Source organism: Pieris brassicae, chromosome Z (genome assembly GCF_905147105.1).
Source record: "Pieris brassicae chromosome Z, ilPieBrab1.1, whole genome shotgun sequence".
NCBI lineage: Eukaryota > Metazoa > Arthropoda > Insecta > Lepidoptera > Pieridae > Pieris > Pieris brassicae.
The window spans coordinates 10459283-10475421 of NC_059680.1; the positions used below are offsets into that span (position 1 = coordinate 10459283).

The window sequence follows — 16139 nt, forward strand, 5'->3', positions numbered from 1 at the left end:
TATTTGATATCTTAACGTTAACGAACCATTAACTAACGTAACGTTGTGAATGACGTCGGGTATTTGATAGTCATCTTCATATGGGCTGTAATTAAGATAATGTATAAGAAGAGGAATATAAGGAATATAATAATAGTCTTTCGTTTCTTTTAATTCTTTGCTTAAAACTCTGTGAAATTAAATTAATACCATAATGAAAAGTTATGTTGATTTTATATTGTAGTACGAAGAGTAAATAAAGATAAAAATTACCGTATATAGCTAATCAAAATTCATATAAAGACACCTTTCTAATAGTTAAGTAACTATACTTAATTTACCTCAAGTATAATATAGGTATGCATATACGTTAAGTTATGCCAAAAGGGGTGGAAATGAGCATAGGTGACATTCTAAAAATCAGAAGAATTACAAATGCGGGGTGTTTTATAGAAAATAAGCTGGTTTAAATGACAATGCACGGGATGATTACTCCTGCGAGTCTTGAGGAATGGACAAGATTCACTTTTGATGTTAAAAAGAAGTAGGAAATGTAAGGAAGTTCTGAAAACCATAGCGAGGGCTTTGTGAACATAGAACTGCCCGGGATAGCAATAAACGGAGAGAGCTGAAAAACGCTTACGTGACCCAGTATTCACTAGAAACCAAATATATTGTATAGAGTTGTATTATATATATTATTGGTCACAGTAAAAAATGGCTTTAAAGAAGTTATAGTTTTCATTATGTATCTGGATTATTTACACTATAACAGCTATATCACTGTGTTATTTGTTAACAAGCGTAGGGTCAGTGTATCGTTAATTATACTAATACGTCTTCCAAAAATTATGTTTTGTTATTAATACCAAATCTAATTCTGTTTTATAGATGGGCACACACTATTGAATAGTCTGGCGCCAGGTTCTCTATTATCAAAGTAGTTAATTCAACAGAATTTTCATCGAAAGGGCGTTCGGTAATGTATGACATTGATCCTCTTTCCGCTAAACAATGGTAATAAATACAGCAACCCGAGGTTTATAAGACGTCAATTCATGAGGCGGGTGGCTATTGTATAAATAGTACAAGGGGAATTTTCAGTGGCCAGTAAAGAATTTTTTTTTACTCTGTGACTAAAATGAATAATCATAATATAATTTAGTCGTGAAGGAAATATATACATTGTACAATCAATGTCAATAGAAAAATTAAAATGAAAGTTTTCAAATACAAACGGACAAGTAGAATTTGCAAGAAACTCTGGGCCACTCATTGTAAACGTCATTTTTTTTAAATATATAAATATATACGTGCTGCACAAAATTCATAAAGTAATGTTGTTTACTACATAGTAGATTCACCGTCATACATCGTGGACGTGATTCAAACTAATATTTTCAAATTTAATTAACAACAATTACTCTCAATCAAAGTTTAGCTCATATATCTGATTGATATGTCATATTAATCTCATTATATTTTTCGCTATTTAAACAAAAGATAAAAATAATTGTAACGTCCTTATATTTTGTATGAGTCACAGAAGAACTAAAAGCAAATATTTTACGATTTCTTGTAGTACGTTTTTTAAACTTTAAAATGGCCAATACTCGAACAAATATATCGAATTTAAATACGTATCGATTTAGGTACATAGAAACTAATACTGCAACATTTCATTTCTCTCCCGTATAAATGATTGTTATCGGTTTAAATCGGCGTATAATCTAACAATCAAAAATAACAAGCAAAGTGTGTCCGTGACTTAACAGTGTGAAAGATTTTCCAAGTTACGGTGAAATACTTGATTCAGCCAATCAAATATACCCACCCTCCTGCACAGCTCCCGCGCCTCTTCTCTTTATATACGGAGGCTTTAAAGGACTCTTCGCAGTGAATCACCGGCGTCCTTACTCGTCAAACTAACCATGAGCGGGTCCGGCAAAGGATTACTAGGTCTTTGGCTCTATAGAAACGGTTCTGAGTGGCAGGTTAAGAATGAGGGACACCATCCCAAGCTTGGTGAACTCCATCCACCTCAAAATTTGGAGGGTGAAAGAATCTCAGTAATATTTACAATCAACAATCAAGTTGGCGGTCTTGTAAGAGTACTGACGGTGTTTCAAGACCTGGGGATTAATGTTCTTCATATTGAGTCGAGAAAGTCTGCTATGGAAGTTACTGCGGTAAGTTTTTTTTTAAGCTTCAAACCCTTGTGTTTTGTATCGCATATTGGCGCTTTTTAAAATAGATGTAGAGAAAAAAAGGTATATTAAAAATTAATAGTGGATATTAATCTTTTAGTACGCGTACCTAAAGTTAATAGTTTTTATTAAAACAAGACTGTAGTCTATTAAGTTTGAATAATTATATTTAATCAGGCAATTTGCGAATAATATTGAAGAAATAAAATATTCTAATATTTTATTAATATTATATCTCTCATTGGGATAACAATTCATCGCATTGCTAAGTAGCGGTTAAGATTGTATTATTGGTAATAAATTTTTAATTTTTGCATCATGTTTTTTTGCAATTAAGTTATTATATGTCCCAGTAAACAAAATCTTCCCACAGCGCTTATCATAGTAGTATCTGTATCTGTGTGTATCTTAATTAAAATATGTTGTCTAATATTTTATCTCATCCCATCTTGACTAAGTATTAGTAGTAGTACGCTTGGCGTTTAAGGTTCAGGATTTGTTCTTGACGCAACATGGAACACAAACAAATTTTTATATACTCACTTCATAAATAAATCATCACAGCGTAAACCTACCACCAAGATTTCATGACATTTCTATTAAAAAAAACATGTTTAGTTTTAAAAGTAGAAAACATGGTATTGTCTTTTATTAAAATAACTATTACACATTTAAAGAAAATACTTTTTCAACGGATTGAAGTTATGTATTATTATAAACCTATGATTATTTTACATATTTTTAAATTTTTAAGCGTGCGAAACGTCAAACTTTCTTTTAAAGTAGAAAACAGTATAAAACGTTAGGTTAAACGCTAAACAAGAAGAAAATAGAACAACGATTAAAATTTCGAGGAATAACGGAAATATTGTTCAGTTTTAACTTGTTTTCATAGCGGAAAGTCCATACATCAATTAACTGTGTCCATGACTTTTATTTCTAACGATTTTTGTGAATTGAGACCGTGTATGATATTTTTAGTTCCGTATTTTTGCGAATATTGCATTGAATAAATTTTTGTTTAAAATTTTTTTTAAAAATAAATGTTAAATATAATCACGTTTGTTTTTTTTAAACATTTAACCCCTGTAGCTTAATAATGCGACACGTTCCATAATTATTGCAATTAAATCCAAATCAAGTGCTCAACAAAACTTTGTGGAACTTTGCTGGTCGAGGCACGTTCAAATACATTCTTATGTGTTTAAAGATCGGCATTGACCAGCTCTATTTAAAGGTTTTTAGTGTTTTATTTCAGAAATAAAGTAATAGCAAATAGCTAGACATACCATACTGTTTAGTGATATAGTTATAGAACTTAATGATTGTTACAGTCCGACATATTAGTTGACGTAGAATGCGATCCAAAGATAATGGAACAACTGAAACGTATGTTGAAGAGAGAGGTCCAAGATTTTGAATTAGTGTCGTCAAACACTGGCAAGGAGCTTCCTCCTCCAACGCCACTTTCAGCTGCTGCATCATTTGGTGAGTTATCGAAACAAATTACAGTTGATTGCCTAGATTTCCATCCCAAAACCATATACTCGCGTGTGTATGACGTGGGTCGGCCGTGAAAAAATAGTTGTTTGTGGTCAAATCCTATTTTATACGTACAATAAAATACACAATCTTTTTCGGAAATAATATTTTAATTGATTATAAAACCACTATATTGTTGTTTGTATACAATTGTATTGTATATGTCCTTTCCTGAGCCTGTGTTGCTAATTTAATCAATTAGCCAAGATATCCCGGCTACATGGTCTTTTACATTGTACGAAATACGATTTTTATGTGCTATTTCAACAGATACTGATATAACTACTGTACTGCACTAATTTGCAAGATACTTTTACTGCCTCTTGAATTGATACACATGAGTTGTATGATGACACGCGTATCTGCCAATATAATCATATAACTGTTTTATTAAGTAGTCGGCCTACTTCTACTGTCACGCGTCATCGAATTGAGAGCTTCACTCACAATGGTCTTTTTGAAGATACCTGCAAACAGCCTAGTTTGATAATCGAATGCTACTAACACAATTTTATATTTATTAATAACATTTTAATGTATTTTTTAAATATATAAACGAATGAAACTTAAAGGTATTGTTGAATATGTATTTCAAGAAATAATATTTAGAGTTTGTTATTTTACTTGAAAACAATCCCTTTTATTAGATTTCTTTTATAATCCAAAATGTTCAAACAAAACAAATCTTTGAATTAAACTTTAAATGATTTTCCACAGTTATGAAATATCAGTTAACACAGTAGATAATCGATAATCTAAAGAATCTAATCTAAGAATTATAATGATTTTTATACATAAATCTAGTTTGGCATATATATGTTTTATAGATTTTGGTGAAATGCCTTGGTTTCCCCGAAAGATTGCGGACTTAGACAGGGCTCAGAACGTATTGATGTATGGCTCCGAGTTGGACGCTGATCACCCTGGCTTCAAGGATCCTGTTTATCGGAAGAGAAGAGAGCAGTTTGCAGCCATTGCAAATAATTATAAATAGTAAGTTAGCTTTGTGTATTAAGGACATAATTATGATGATTATATTAATCTTATATTATTATTCCTAGCGGACACCCCATTCCTCGCGTGCAATACACGGACGTCGAAATAAAAACTTGGTACGTATTCATTTGTAATAATTAAATCTTTTACTAAGTTCATTGAAGTAGTAATAGTTCATAATTATCAGTCATTAAGAACATTACAACATTCATTTACATAAGAAAATGTACTAACATGATAATATATTACATTCATTAAACAATATTAGATTAGTAAAATATACAATAGCAGGCAAGAAACACAAGACACACTACATGTAAATACAGCAAATATTTTTTGTTAAAAGTTACACAACACGAAAAATATAGATTTTAGATACGTTTACACTCATCTAGTTAGTATAGTAACAATTATAATTTCCATTTGTTGTGTTGTTGAGTTTAGATCAGGTTATAAGGTTTCAAACTATTTTTTACTACGGCAGGCCATTCATAGCATTTTTTTGATATTAGTAATTTCTATGCCCAAATAATGAAACAAAATAAATAATAATTGTGTTGCGATATAATACCCGCATTAACTGTGTCGTGACCTAATAATGCAACTTAACTGCTAACTTAACAGCTTCCGATGTAAATCAAACTTGAGGATGAGACAAATGATGTGGTGTAACAATAAATTAGTTTCCCAAGAGCGAGGCACCGCTAACTTATTTGTGAACTCGAACTTCAATCCGTGAACACTTAATACATAAGAAATAAAAATTGGATTATTCATATACTGTTATTTAAAAAAAACAATGCAAATTATATGCTTTGATGATATTTTTACCAAAACATACCTACACATACACAAGGTCGTATTATAAAGTTATATATTTATACTAATATTTTAATTAGGAAACATTTGTGTCATTGTTTGTACGTTTGTAATGTTTATTAGAAGATATCCCTAATAAAAATGCAATAATATAACCCAAGTTATGAAAAAAATATCCGCCATCTGTTATCGCGTGCGCTGTGGACACTATTGATGATAGAACAAAAAAATATTGTATAGAACGTATCAATATCTACAAAAATAATGTTTTACCCATGGGTATGTTAGCTTATCTCGAGTCGGAACTCCAAAATATGAAATTATATTGCTGCCACAAAACAAAACTACGTCAAATATTGTGTTGTCTTAACTTATATTATAAGAAGAACGAAGAAGAAATTTGGTTTTTATTTTTAAAAATTTATAATACTCAACCTAAAATTTTACAACTCATTATAAATTCTTTCATTACCTTCTTGAAATCAAGAATTTTTCAACACCTAGAGTATTTTTAAATTTACAAATATCGGGACATTCTACGTAAATAATTTTACGAATTTAAAAAAAAAAATTGTAAAGTAAAATCTGTACATTGATTGGATTATGAATATATGTGTGTATCTAATATTCTGAAATTTATTGATAAAAAAATATAAATATATGTATTTTGTATGTCCGACTTAGTAGACTTTCCACTAACACGAGATTAATATTTTTTTGAACTCAGACTGCAACAGTTTCTAGTATAATTTTTATCAACTTTATAATAACTTTATTCATATAAATAAACAAGTACACTTATGAACGTCAGAAAATATATTAAATCAATTCTAACTTTACATTTACTACCAGTTTTCAACTGGAATAGACAAGAAAATCTCCGCCACTCTTTTTAATTGCTAAATTTCGATTCAAACAAATTGTTTTAACTGGAGCAAATCAATCCAAAGGATTACGATTTTTTTTAATATTCATCAAATTTATAAAAAAAACTTTATTGATTAATTTACGTTTAATGAGAGCTTTGAATTTATTTAGTGACAATTATCTAATTACGTTTGGGAGTTTGTTGTAAAAACGAATATAATTTCCAGATCAGGAGTGGTTTATCTTTTGAAACCTGGTTGGTCGTAAGCTTAAATTAGTTCTGTTTTGAGTATTATAGTGATGAAAGTCACCATTTGTTTTAAAATCGTTTATATTTATTTGCCCATATAACGAGGCTTCATGAATATATTGACTAGATAGTGTCATATATTTATCCCTGAAACTTATTCCGTACCGGCTCCCTAGGGGGATTCCCCAACAAATACCCCGAACAGCACGCGTCTGCTGCACAAATATGGTTTGAAGCAGCCTTCAGTGTCTGACACATATCGGTGATGTTGGTTTTTTACACATAGAAAGAAAATTCCATATATCTATGCCGTGACTTATTTACAAATCTTGTAAAATCTAATTTGAATACAGGCCGGGTCGCATATTTAAACCACTGTCAACAAGATGGGCATTTATATATAGATTAAAGTAAGTTCAAATATATCAGCAATGTCTTGTGTATAATATGTGTTATAATAGTTTTCTTTTGCCGCGCCGAGTTTACATGTTACATTCGCGCTAAACGACCTTTACTTTGATTAAGGAGGTGTCGGGGAGTCTCAAAGGCTTAATAATTGAAATCGAGAGTGCCAATTACCTTATAAATCAAAATGTATTGATATTAAATGAAATAGAGCTAGCTGACCTGAACTAGCTAGAACTAGCCCAGCATACATTTTGCCGTATACAGATTGTTAGTATTGAACCTGAAAGACGTATTTTAATGTTAATTAGGCAGTGGGTCGTGACTTAAGTTAGAGTAATTAAAATTGTACACAAACAAAACTACTTAAAAATCAGTGAAGTCGTTGGAGGAGTTAGGATAAAACAATTGCGATACGATAATTTATAAAAATAGGGTTTACATTTCGCATATATGTTGGAATTCACATATGGAAACTGTATAGAATATTCTGTTTCCGTTAGAAAATAGGTTATTTTTATACAATAAAGGATCTTTAGACAAATCATTTAATACCTAATTGTACCGACTTCATCAAACAAGTGATCAAGAAACAAAAGTTCAGATTTTTGTTAACAATCCTATCGGCTTCTTTATCAAATAAAAATTCGCCATCAAGCGAACCTATATTATTTGAAAAAAACCCCATGTTCCAATTCTAAAAAAATATCTTCTTTTTCTATATTTCATATATTGAGAAAGGCTTTTTCATATAACTACTACTATAAAATTGCCTTTGACATTATTTAATTTCAATAAAAATCTTAATAGACATAAGATATAATAAAAATGTGGCAATATTTAAAAAAAAAATAGTATACCTTTGTCGCGGTTCAGCTCTTCCGTAACAACCTGAATAGTAAAATCCATAAAATATACAGTGGTGGTCGTATAATTAGAAACACTACGAACGGTCCCCGACATTATGTAAGACCTTTCACCGCAATTGTTTTTATTTTTAAATTAAAAAATATATAGGAAAACAATATGTTTAACGATTTATTATTGATTAGAAAATCAATATAAATCCCATCACATTATTGCAGTTTAAATATTACAATTTTTTTATCGGGTTTAAATACGGACTATTTGCTGGCAAGGCTAAAACAATACGCTGTTTAGTAAGGAAACATTTGATGCTATTGGCCGTGTGTTTACGGTTATTGTCATCCAGGTTGCAGGCAAATTATTGTTTGCTATAAACTATTTTTGTATCTCCATTGATCCGTTGTACCTCCAATCTTCCAAACGGGTCCAACTACACATCCGGAAAACACCCCCAAACTATAAAATTACAGCGTGCTTGACTATGCTCCTTGTGTGTAACGTCTAACATAGCGCTTTCTATCATAATTTACTATAGGAGTTTCTATTTTATCTGAAAATAACATTTTTTTCCATTCTCGTACCGTCCAATTAACAATTCAATTTTTTCCGAATAATTATCGAATTCGCAACTCATCGCTTTCGGTTATGCTTGGTAAGAAGGTGTTTTTCGAGAGATCCTTAAAAAAAAATTTCTTCCACTAATCTTCGCCATATCAGTCTCTTCGAGATGTTTCTCGGGTCAAAGACACTTCACTCATAATCTGGTATTTAAATGGGTAACAGTAACAGAAAATAACCTACATGTGTAAGACTCATAATGTAATTAAAAGTAAGATATGTTTTATATCTTATGCATTTAATGAGTTTTTTTATTTGAGTCTCTACACATTGCATGATTATTAATTATTGAATGTGTATATTTTTTACGAACATTTGTACGTTGATGTTTATCATTATTCATTAGAAGTGATTCTAATTATATGACCACCACTGTATTTGTATATTTAAATTATATCTTTTTAAATTATTTTGTGAGTGTACCCACACACTTGTGTTAGTGAATGAGTAAGTGTGTGAGTGACTAAGTGACATAATATTTTTTAGTAATTTCGCAAAAAAATAACGATCTAATACGATTAATGATAACCTGTATGCGCGTATTTATTATGTGCAATGATAGTTTTAGATTACAGAGCACGTTAAGCCCACGTTAATTTAAAATATAAATAATGTCAAATTAACATTTTAATTATCCTCAGGGGCGTTATATTCCGCGAGCTGCACAAGCTATACCAAAAACACGCCTGTGAGGAATATTTGGAGAATTGGCCGCTTCTTGTCAAGTATTGTGGATACAGGGAGGATAATATACCTCAGGTATTTACACCTTTCCTTTAAATATAATGGGGAAATTAAGAATGGTGCCCTGGGATATGAAAATATAAAAGCTAGTATAAATAAGCAATAATAATTGAAGCTTTCGTGAACTTCTTAATTAATTGAGAATATTTAAAAGATATTGTGCAAAATAAATGCTATTTTAAATAAGTAAAAAATTTAATTTATACATGCAATCAAGTTCTGTTATTATTCTTATAGCTTGAAGATTTGAGCACGTTTCTGAAGCGCAAAACCGGATTCATACTCCGGCCGGTTGCCGGATACCTTTCAGCGCGAGATTTTCTTTCCGGTTTGGCATTTCGCGTTTTTCACTGCACACAGTACATAAGACACTCGTCTGATCCATATTATACACCAGAGCCGTAAGTTCCTTGAATATTTATATAAAACAAATATATTAATGAATCATCCGAAATAGTAATTAATATATGATGGTATTACGCCACGTTACTGAGGCAAGATGAGGGCAAGGAGAGACTGGAGTAACTCAAACTTAAAACTAATTAGTTAGTAACTTATGAACGTCAGAAAAGAAGTTAAATTTCTAACTTTAAATTTACTACCAGTTTTCAAGTCAAGGGCGTAGAGCGGAAAAGACGAACTGACAAGAAACTCTCCGCCACTCTTTTTTAATCGCTAAGTTTCAAGTTGTTTTAACTGGAGCAAATCAATCCAAAGGATTACGATCACTTAAATATTGCTCAAATTTATAAAAAGCTGTTTATATACAGTCATATACTATATATACTGTTTATAGAAAGTCACCATTTGTTTTAAAATCGTTGATATTTTTGGACATACAACACGGCTTCAAGAATATATTGACCAGAGTAGGTACATATTCGCGTGTTTGGTTTCTTTACGCCTTGGCGAGTATGAACAGCCGGATGAATAAGACATATGCATTGCATTTAACATAGTTACAACGATTAATTACATTCTTTATCTATCATCATTTACATTACTGTCTTCATACTTAGTGTTTAACTCTGATAGTGAAGGCCTTTGGTTCAGCAATAGAGACATAAGGCTTATCATCTTTTAGCAATGAAGGTGTGTCTACCCTATTTGTTACTGATGAATTAAAATATAAAATAATCTTACTTTAGAGATTGCTGCCATGAGCTTCTTGGGCACATGCCACTACTTGCAAACCCAAGTTTCGCCCAGTTTTCACAAGAACTCGGCCTGGCTTCACTCGGTGCTTCCGATGAGGACATCGACAAATTGGCAACGGTATGTTCTTAATATCATAGCAGATAACCTGTCGTGATAGATCAGATAAAGTGGACGCTTACAACTTTTGTATAGCACAATATAAATTAAGAATTTATAAGCGTTTACATCATTTATGCTTTTCATAGACTTTATACGTTCTGATAATTGTATCATAAATTTTAATATGGTATTATCGTTACAATCGCAAATATATCTATAACTGTGCAACTCTTACACAAAGGTAATATTGAAATGTATCTTTCTAGCTATATTTCTTCACGGTTGAGTTTGGTCTGTGCCGGCAAGTTGATGGAACATTCCGGGTCTATGGGGCCGGTCTTTTGTCATCAGTGGCTGAGCTGCAGCACGCGATATCTACTCCTGAAAAGATTATGAGATTCGATCCAGAGGTCACCGTGCATCAGGAATGCATTATCACGGCTTACCAAAATGCATATTATTACACGGATTCGTTTGAGGATGCTAAAGAGAAGATGAGGTTTGTTATTGTTCCTTTAATTAAAATCATTCAATACCCTATCTTTCCCTCAACCAGTGATTGAACACAAAACATCATATTTGATTCCATTCTTTAGAGAGAATATAAATTATAAAAGTTAAAAATGGTTGAAAGGTTATTATACTTATTCAACATAATACTTATTTTACATTAATGGTAATGCATGCAATGGTGAACGCTGAGGCAATCAAACTTCTTGATACAACAGGAATAAGACCCCTAAAGAGAACTAAATCTTTTAAGTTAGTAAACCTAGTGTAGTGGGTATGAGTACAAGTGCGGTATCTCTGACACACGAACATAGTGTCAAAACATTATAAAACACTAAGACTGCTAATGAACATTAGCTTAGTTTAAGCTATTCACTAGTATTGTAGTCGTGATAACACTCTGTTTTGTGTAAATTATTGATGAAAAAAAAATTGTCATGCAAAAATATTCCAGGGCATTTGCTGATAGTATCCAGCGTCCATTCGGGGTCCGGTACAATCCATACACTCAAAGTGTGGAGGTACTGAGCAATGCGCAGAAGATAACTGCGTTAGTCCGTGAGTTACGTGGTGATATTTGCATAGTATCTTCCGCTATAAAGAAGATCTCAGCTCAAGACTCCACTCTCGACGTTGAGACGATTGCTAACATGCTGCATGCTGGGTTGCAAGTAAGTATAACGTTTTTCAAGTTTATAAAACACTCATATAAGACTCGGGGTTTTGTTGTAAATATTCGACCGAGATATACTGTGAAAAAACAAGTTGTAAACAACAAATGTATTGCTTTAATATTTAAAACAATCTAGTATATTATTATTATAAAACTTTTTAAATGTGACTTGCAGCTTAATGATAGAAGCCCTCAAAGTGCATCAGGTGGAAGTTCACCTAACTCTGAACGTGGCACGTCACCAAGGTCTGATGCTTCCAAATAAAATGTTTCTAAATATTTTATATCCTGTTATAAAAGTTATTACATAATAAAAGCTATTTTTCCTTAGTTTATAATTTTTTTTTGTAAGTTTAAATACCTATAGATTTCAATTGAAGATTTTTAGTACATAAAAAACAGCAACGGAACAAGTCAGTCAGAATTTTGTTCAATATCCCATATATATATAAAAACAATATATTAACCAACTTTTATATTGTATTAATTGTTTGTTTTTAACTAGATAATATGTAATAACATTTAAAATACGATATAAATTCATTAATGTATTTTAAAAAATATATTGAGATCGTGTAGTTAATAAAATATTATAAATGTACTCAAAAACATACTTATTATTCTATCTTGTTGGTTACTATGTATACGTGTAGCGATAAATAGTGTAATAATATGCTTTAAAATAGTATTTATTTAAAAAAAATATTACATATATTTTAATATCGTATTTCTAGCTGTTTCCATATAAATTATAATCAAATTGTAATTTTGTAGACGTGATTTATTAAATAATATTTATGTATAACGATATATTTGTAAAAGTTAAGGCAAATATAAATTGAATTATATATATTAGTTTTATTTCCCTTTAACACAAATATATATTTAACTAGCGGACCCCACACACTTCGTTCTGTCAAAAAGATTTGAAGTGTGGCAGTTTTTTGTTCCTACCAATTTTATAGTGGGCGCAAAAAATTCTCATGGCAGAACCATCACATGATGATAGGCCGATGTCTGAGGTTCAGCTCGGGTGGCCAAAGTATCTTCGCTCGAACTTTGGCCACTCTTCTGTGACCCACTAAAAACCCAGACTGGGATGTCTGCTAGAGGGCTTCAAACTAAGAGGAGAACTTAGGGTTCAAACCTGATTGGAAAATAATCTAAAAGGATAGTGGGAACCTAAAAGTGACAAATATTTAAAAATTGTGTGCCTCATTTATATATTTTCCTATTATGTATTCAAATAATTTTGCTCAGATAGGGATATTAAATTAATAATTCAAAAATTAAATCCTTTTTTTAACGCGATTTGTTTCACAGATGTTATGACGTGAAAACATATGCATATTATGTCGCATGCCGAAACTAAAATAAAAGAAATAATATCGCGAAGCCAACTAAATTAAAAATCAGTACTAATGATCTATAGCTCTCACATTTTTTGACTATTCAATTTGGTCGGGTTCCCGATATTATCACTTAATGTGTTTCGGAACGCGACATTGCTTAGACTACAGTTATAAATTGACGTACGTACGTAGTGACAATAAAGTTCAAATTGACTTTACATTTTATTTACAAAACGTTTGTATGGGAAAAAGAAAAGGGCTTTCCCGGAAATTATTCGATTTTTTCTCGCCGTAAAATCCATCCTTAGAAAAAAAAAATTCGTACAATTGGTCCTGGCGTTGTAGAGTTATGCGCTTACAAACACATTTTGCGATTCATTTTTATATTATAGATAATGTATATCTTATTAAACCCTCATCAGTGACTGAATTTGTGCAAAACGCCTTTCGAGTTGAGCTGTTCTTAATTTAAAAAAGAACTCATAGATGGCGCTGAAAAATATTTATATTTTTGATATGATTATGATTATAAAAACGTGATTAAAAATGTATAACAGTAAATTAAACAGAAGCCACAGCACAAAATACAGAGGTAGACCCAGGGCAAGATGAAAATATGCCTAGAAGAAGACTTAAGAGTGATGGAAAAGTATACGATATGGAATTTTGTCTCCAAGGATCGAGACCAGTTTAGAATTATTGTGGAGAAGGCCAGACATACTAAATGTTTTTTTGCTAATACCTAGACATAACTAATAAATAGAAAAGGTAATATCCGAGCGTCTATGGAATTTGGCCAAAAATTCAAAATACACAGCGCTAGACTATACTAAAATAGTTTACGTAATACACCTGTGTTAGATTTGTTATCTATTCAACCAGCAACTATCTTGATTATGTGTATAGCTTTCAAGTCGCCTATGATTCAGTGACACAAAACATAACATTTGTCTGATGTTCGATCTGAGTCTCTTATTGTTTTTAACAGGCTTAGCATAGTTGCTGAGATCGTAGATGCGAACTCTGGATATGCACCAAAGTAATTTCGTGCGAATTTAAAATTCTCTCGTACGGTAAATAAAAACATCGAATGCCTTAGGCTCAAAATATGGACGGCGCGTGTTGAGCACATAAATCTGAGGACTAGATTTTTTTAATAGCAACCTGGTCGTTAACATTATTATCTATGAGATATCCAGATGTGATAGATTTTGTATTGCTAAAAATCGAACGAGGACTTGCAGCTTAAGTGTATTTTATGAATCAGGATTATTAATGTCTAACACAAATAGTTAAGTAAATAAAAACATCTGTAAATCAGTGGCACTACAGTCTTTTTAGGTCTGGGCTTTCATGATTTTTTCTCAATCTAGTAGGTGATCAGCCTCCTGTGCCTGACATACACCGTCGACTTTTTTTGTCCAAGATAAGCCGGTTTCGAGCGACTGTTAAATGGTTAAGTAAGCAAGGATAAAAAAGGAATTAAAAAACGCATTTTTAGTATCGCTGAAGGATTATAAATATATTATTTTTAATGTAACAACAAAATAATAAATATTACACAATACATTGTCTGACATCAAGTAGCAAAAAGATTCAACAGATTCAAATATGTTAAAAGAAACATTTTGACATTTTGGCCTACCCTAGTAAAATATAATTTTCATTTTAGCGTGTATGAAAATTTTGATTGACTATACACATGATATTTTATTAAAACCACCAATTTCAGTAGGCTCTTGGATCATATTTTGTACACCTAATGATGGATGATGGGTTGATTTTTTTCATACAAGGCCTTTTAGTTATCTATGAACTTCTGGAAATCTTCAATTTGAAGTGCTTTGTATTATATTCTATGTCATATTTGTGTATAAAAACTGACGAATGACGTAAATAATGAGATATTATAGTTTCAGTGTCAAACAAAATGGTTAAAACCGCAACTATAAACAAATGATAATCAAGGTTTTGATGTAAACACACCGAGAATAGATTATCACATCGACGTCCACGCTGAGGAAAATTTTCTATTTCGAATTAATCGTTTTAAAATTATCAATTAAAGTCAAAATATTAGTACGATATATGACACATGCGATAACAGTACCCAATGCTATATACCTATCTCTTTAAATTTTTGAATAGACAAAATATTATAAAGTATGAGGAATCTCAAGAACAGTATACCTGTATCAGGCTCCCTAATTTCTTCAATTTTTTTCTACTTTATTATAAATCAGAAATTGGAATATGCCATAAATAATAAACAATACAATTATGCGGCCCGTTCTTTCGAGAAATTAGAAACTTCCTGGTGACATAATAAAATAAAAATATATCAGCGACGCTTCAACCTTTTTAGGTCTGGGCCTCAGATTTCTATATCTGTTTCATGAAAAATTGTCAATCTAATAAGCAAGTACGATACGATCTGCTTACTGTGTCTGACACACGGCGTTGATTTTATGGGCAAGGCAAGCAGATTTCCTGAGGATGTTTTCCTTTACCGTTCGAGCGAATGTTAAATGCGTTTCTATGTGAAAGAAAATCCATTGGTGCACAGTCGGGGCTCAAACCTACGACCTCAGGGATATAAGTCCCACGTTGATGTCAGTAGTAAACAGTGCCCGAATACAATAAATAACGTCTCTTACTTAAATATTTAGTTTAATATATTTTATTTAATACCTGACGTTTGACACGATATAATGAATTAAAATATGATAGTTTTTATAATAGTATTTCGAATATATATTGCAAAAAACATGTGTCTGGTAACAAATTATAAAATTTGAAGTCATATATTTAAAAATGATTGCGCAAGCCCTTAAAATGTTAGTCATTATAAACGTTGATATTTCTACGGCAGTTGGCTTCCTTCCAATCAATTTTTATAACTAAACCGACGAAAGTTAAATGAGGCCATATTAAAATTATTTATTCTTGGCAATTATATTCTAACAATATCAATAGAATAAAATTCATCTTTTGAAATGTTAAATAAATACAGTAGAAAATACAAAGACCATTGATTTATGACAATCTTTCAT

The 16139-nt window shown here is 31.3% G+C and overlaps 1 protein-coding gene across 1 annotated transcript; it reads left to right on the forward strand.

Moving 5' to 3' along the window:
- Positions 1 to 1749: 1749 nt before the first annotated feature.
- LOC123718921 (tryptophan 5-hydroxylase 1) lies at positions 1750 to 12272 on the forward strand. Its single transcript, XM_045675919.1, has 10 exons — positions 1750 to 2168; positions 3521 to 3674; positions 4556 to 4721; positions 4790 to 4840; positions 9192 to 9309; positions 9532 to 9695; positions 10443 to 10569; positions 10818 to 11050; positions 11516 to 11732; positions 11910 to 12272. Exons 1-10 carry the CDS (start codon positions 1911 to 1913, stop codon positions 11997 to 11999), a joined length of 1578 nt encoding a protein of 525 aa, XP_045531875.1. The 5' UTR covers positions 1750 to 1910; the 3' UTR covers positions 12000 to 12272.
- Positions 12273 to 16139: the final 3867 nt, after the last annotated feature.

What these genes read in the sequence shown, in the direction of transcription:
- LOC123718921 (XM_045675919.1), top strand. Translation starts at nt 1,911, where the DNA reads ATGAGCGGGTCCGGCAAAGGATTACTAGGTCTTTGGCTCTATAGAAAC. An exon ending in GATGCTAAAGAGAAGATGAG is followed by an intron (nt 11,051 to 11,515) that starts GTTTGTTATTGT and finishes AAAATATTCCAG; the next exon opens with GGCATTTGCTGATAGTATCC. An exon ending in TGCTGCATGCTGGGTTGCAA is followed by an intron (nt 11,733 to 11,909) that starts GTAAGTATAACG and finishes TGTGACTTGCAG; the next exon opens with CTTAATGATAGAAGCCCTCA.